Raw genomic sequence first — 4976 nt, forward strand, 5'->3', positions numbered from 1 at the left:
ACATATTATATTTACTAATATATATATTTTGAGCTATTAACTAACAAAAAACAAATCCTTCCAGTCACATACTAGGGTGAAAACGTCCTCCTTTGGAATTTGTGTCTTGGTTGCAGATAGTATTTTGTAATATAACAATTTTCTATCCATACAGAGTAGGCATACTTTAAATGTATTGAAATTATAAGACATCTTTTAATAAACTTCCAGTATCATTTGAGTATCTTATTGCGAGGCAAAGTGTCCTGGTTTTCGCTAATCAAAATATGGTCACCCTACTTGCAAGCAGTTTTTATTTTGTGGGAAAGTACAAGTATGTTTACAAATCAATGGTGTCATGCATTCATCACCCATGATGCTAATTCACATCACATCATCCACTGGAGCTGGCTGGTTGACAGTGTGGTGAGGAACATGGCTGGTGAGGCACTGACTCCTTTGGATTTTCAAAAAATGTTAATACAGGTTGTTCATTGAGAGGATAACAAAAATAGAAGAGAATAATTCACTTTCGTTAAAAACTTTTGAAATACTTCTTAGTCCCATTATTTTTTTTTTCAGTAAACTGAATTTTGTCTTATTTTGTTTTATATTTTCTAATTTTGTCTTTATTTGTAGGCCTACATGAAGTACATCCACCCTATCCATCTCCAGGAAAAGTTATGATACTTTATTGTAAAAGTCTGATCATCTTCTGTTGAGCTTGGATATATAATCCTCCATTTTAGAAGTCAAGTTCATTCATTCATTTATTGAACAGATGAAAAAATATATTTAATGCATTTGACTTGTTGCTAAATATAGCTCTAGCTGGTGCTGTTGTCAAAAAACAGAAGAGACTGACGAACCCCTGAACCTGAATCATGCTGCACACACACACACACACACACACACACCTATATTCACACATACCAAAGACTCAATGCTGTCACACAAATGTGCAGCGCTGCCCCTCCCTACATGCAGAACAGGCACTGTGCGTTGGGCCCCACGATCCATGGGTGGGCTCATTTTGTGCAAAGGGGTACATCCATCGCCAAGTCAATCTAAGGCAGCAAAAGAAGAAAATGGACGAGTAATCTGACACCTCGCTCGTTGCCACAGCATGCAGCAGAATAAGATAATAAAATAACAGAATTCACTGACTCAGCTGTCAACCAATGGTGGTGTAATGGTCAGGGGGCGTGCGTTAGATTGCAGCACTGAACGGTTAAAAAAAAGACATTTATAACACAGTTAAATGGACAAATATTAATATTTATTTCATGTTATTTGTTTTTTTGTTCTTCTTTATGCCTCCCCTGACTGCATGTCACTCCTGGTTGAGGCCGCTATTCAGACGGACTTCAATGTTGTCAGGAAGTCCCATTTGGATCAACATGGTGGAAAACTGGTGACAAAAACAGTCCCTTTTTTTTTAAATTTGTGGTTCTGCGTTGATGTGTGTTTCTCACCTCTCTCTCCACCAGCACGGCGAGCTCATTCTCGGTCAGCGTCATTGTGGAGGTCAGCTTCACCTGGAGGTCGACCACATGAACTGCAAACACAGGAAGAGGAAGTGCCTAAATTTGATGTTTGTTTTGTTGGATCTCTCTTTTATCGTGGACCAAAAACAGAAACGGGACTGGTGAAATGAGGAAAAAGTTATTCAAGAAGCTTGTCACATGGGAACACGCACGAATGAAGGCGCCGATCATACAGTCATCTTTGAGACAAACATACGGCAGTGCCAAGATGCAGTCTTCATCTGACCAAAACCATTGTTCAGTGCTGTGATCCACTGCCATGCAGTGTTTGCATTCACATGGTGAGAAGAACCAGTTCAATCTGGTCCACTCCAGGTCTGATAGACTGATTAAGGTTAAGTGAACCACACCACTTCTTGGCACACTTTCCATGTTAAAATGAAGACAACATTCATACCATTATCTCTGAGGCACACATACGGCAGCTTCAAGGTGCAGTCTTCATCCGACCAAAGTCCTTCCTCACTGCCAAGATCCACCACTGTGCACTGCTGAATCCCTTTGGCGTTATCCGGCTGTTTCGCCTTCCACAAGCGGAAGAGTGAGTCACTCCCGTCAGACCACTGCCGAGTCCTGTGGGAGTCCAAATAAAGGAGGGTAAAACAGAATTTAAAACCATTTAAAATGATTTTGTGTTTCAACATCACACCTGTTGAGGCCGATCCAGACGTCTTTCCCATCATTAATGCTCCTGACTTTGACATTGTCCGTCTCACTCTTGATGGTGACTAGATCTGTGTGGAATTTGCGGCAGTAGCTCTGAGCTTCCAACCAGTTCAGACGCTCTACCACCCTGACGAACTTCTGAACGGCAGTGGCTGGGAACAAGAAGAGGATGTCAAGGATCACCACATTCCTGGGCGCTTCAATGAAGTGCAGACCATTGTAGCAGACGAATGGCAACAATTCGGCGCAAGAGTTGTCGTTCCACCCGCCATCGCCCACCATCTTCACGCACAACTGATTCCCGTTGAAGTTGTCCGGCTGTGCCTTGGTCCAGTTGTTGTACACGCTTGGCCTCAGGTTGCCGTCATGAGGATTTGACCACATCCACTTGTTGAGGTCGTCCCGCAGCCCAATCCAGGTCTTGCCGCCAAGACCGCCAATGGAACCGTGTGACACCTCCACCAGTCTCTTTGCTTCCTCAGTACTGGTGACTGTGGCCAGGTCGCTGTGGAGGTCACGGCAGAGCGACTGCGCCTCCCGCCAGTTGACTGTTTCTTTGGCGTAGTGGTACTGGCGGACAGCGCGCAAACCCGGAAGTGCGCACACGCCTATGGACACAGGAATTCATCAGTGGCCACATGGGGTCATTTCTGCAAGCCCTCTGAAGACTTCCTCTGAGAAAGCTTACTAAAAGCCTTTTTAATCTGCCAAATAAAAAAAAAAAAACTACATAAAATACTCGAGGGGACCTTTAAAAGTACAAATCTAATTTAGGCCTAAGACTTTCATAGAAATTAGAAAAATAATTTGTCGTTACCAGCGATGAGGACAAGGACAGGCACGTTCCAGTTCATACCCGACTTGTTTTCCTGCAACACAAATCAGTTTTGTATACAGTATTTCACAAACGTGAGTTCCCTTATATTTCTGCAAATTATTATTTCAAATTATTAAATTATATCTTTTCATGGGATAATCCTAAAGTAACAGCACTTTGATACAATGTAGTCAGTGTACAGCTTGGATAACAGTGTAAATTTGCTGTTCCCTAGAAAAAAAAAAACAACACACCCCCACTGAAAATGTCTGAAGTGTGAATGGTTAGTGTGGATACCTTTGTTTTCCAACCTGTTTTAACTCTCTTGGTAATGGAGTTCACTAGAGCGTCACAGGTTCCCTCTGGAATCCTCCTGGCGTCCATGACAGTTGGGTTTAGGTCTGGAGACATGCCCTGGCCAGCCCATCACCTGAAGCCTCAGCTTCTTCGGCAAGGGTGGTCGTCTTGAAGGTGTGTTTGGGATCTTTGTTAGAATACTGCCCTGCGGCTCAATTTAGGAAGGGAGGGCATCATGACACACTTGTCTTTGTACTCCTCACCTGGCTGCCCCACACGCTGGACACTATCTGAACCAAATAAGTTTGTCTTTGTCTTATCGTACGCATATTTTACAAACACAACCTGTGGATATGACGCTGAGCATGTGCATTCAACTTCCTTGGTCGACCATGGCCACCGTGCTGTGCTCAATTTCAGGGTGTTGGCAATATTCTTAAAACCTAGAAAATCTTTATGTAGAGCAGTGCTTTGGGGAACTGGGAGCAGTGAACTGTCGGACTTTCAATATTAGCACAGACCTGCTGCCAACATGTATGAATTTGTCGTACTCAGCATGCAATTTGACTTTTGAATACGCTTGTATGCTACACTGCTCTCCATTTTGTTGCGTTTCGCTGGTGTCAGTTTCGAGTTCAGTCTGTACAGTACAGATAAATATCAGTTTCAATAGTATTTCAAATCGGGGAGGCGCAAAAACATTTCTGTCCCCCAGTGGGGGCATGACAGAACATAATTGAGAACCACTGATGTTGAGCAACAATTCTTTGTACAGTTTAGCATTGGGGTGCACTCACTTTGTTGCCAGCGGTTTAGACATCAGTGGCAAATTCAGTTATCCAAGCTACACAATGACTACTTTACACTGTATCAAATCATTTCCTTTGTGTTGTGCCATGAAAAGATTACAATTACACACACACACGTATATACACATATATATATATTTTTTCACCTGTTCACACTGAGAAAGAACATTCACGTTAGTCATAATAAATGAGCAAATGTATTAAATGACGTAACTTCAAAGTCAAATTAAAAACAATATTGTGCTTTTCAAATAAGAAAACCCTACAAAATGGACAATGAACAAAGAGCTCCTCACTCACCAGACTTCTTACTTTGGTTGCCTTTTTTGAGTGAGACTCAAGTGATGTCAACAGTTTTCTTGTCTTTCTGGCTGGCTCCTTTGTGCATTCTATACGTTCCTCCTGCACCAAAATTTCCAAAGGAGAACAGGTTTGGCTTGTGTCGCCTCAGGGGTGCAACACTATACGTAAGAAAAGCTTCAAGAGAAGGTCAAGAGGGGGGTCACATCAATGAGCCGCTTCAGTGAGGCAAAGGTGCATAAAAGCCCTGCCCACATCAGGACTTTTGTGGTAGAAAAAAAGGCGCATCAGCATTTGCCCCAGCCATTCAATTCGCTCAACAAAACACAATGTACTGTGGTTCAGATGACCAATGAGGAATTCCACACGTAAGAAATGACAGTTCCTTTTAATTTTATTCCAAAAACAAAAAAACTTGATTTTTTTTTTTTAGACTTAGGAGAACAAACATATCTACTCAAAGCAGAAATGAGACAAAAGACAAGGGAGGCAGTGTGTGCGTGTGTGTTTACATACTCGTTTAAAAAAAAAAAAAAAAAAAAATCCCCCCCCCCCAAAAAA

General features: G+C 42.2%; 1 protein-coding gene across 4 annotated transcripts; it reads right to left on the reverse strand.

Annotated features, from left to right (window-relative positions):
• Window positions 1–948: 948 nt before the first annotated feature.
• Window positions 949–4735, reverse strand: LOC129168112 (C-type mannose receptor 2-like). Of its 4 annotated transcripts, none has more exons than XM_054753010.1 (6): window positions 3010–4735; window positions 2408–2800; window positions 2176–2344; window positions 1924–2099; window positions 1455–1537; window positions 1283–1390 (listed from the first exon to the last, which is right to left on the reverse strand). In XM_054753010.1, exons 1-6 carry the CDS (start codon window positions 3044–3046, stop codon window positions 1313–1315), a joined length of 936 nt encoding a protein of 311 aa, XP_054608985.1. In that variant the 5' UTR covers window positions 3047–4735; the 3' UTR covers window positions 1283–1312. The 4 variants fall into 4 exon arrangements, with proteins under 4 accessions (XP_054608984.1, XP_054608985.1, XP_054608982.1 ...); XM_054753007.1 differs by having other exon boundaries at window positions 2176–2800; window positions 3010–3061; window positions 4416–4545; XM_054753008.1 differs by having other exon boundaries at window positions 2176–2800; window positions 3010–3061; window positions 4428–4500.
• Between the last annotated feature and the right edge of the window lie 241 nt (window positions 4736–4976).

This window comes from Dunckerocampus dactyliophorus, chromosome 15 (genome assembly GCF_027744805.1).
Source record: "Dunckerocampus dactyliophorus isolate RoL2022-P2 chromosome 15, RoL_Ddac_1.1, whole genome shotgun sequence".
Classification (NCBI taxonomy): domain Eukaryota; kingdom Metazoa; phylum Chordata; class Actinopteri; order Syngnathiformes; family Syngnathidae; genus Dunckerocampus; species Dunckerocampus dactyliophorus.

Bases quoted from the DNA above. Each gene is read 5' to 3' on its own strand.
- LOC129168112 (XM_054753007.1), bottom strand. From the start codon at position 3,046: ATGAACTGGAACGTGCCTGTCCTTGTCCTCATCGCTG. The intron at 1,538-1,923 runs GTATGAATGTTG...CTGTGTTTGCAG, and splicing joins TGTGTGCCTCAGAGATAATG to TTCATGTGGTCGACCTCCAG. The intron at 1,391-1,454 runs GTGAGAAACACA...TTTTGTCACCAG, and splicing joins CCGTGCTGGTGGAGAGAGAG to TTTTCCACCATGTTGATCCA.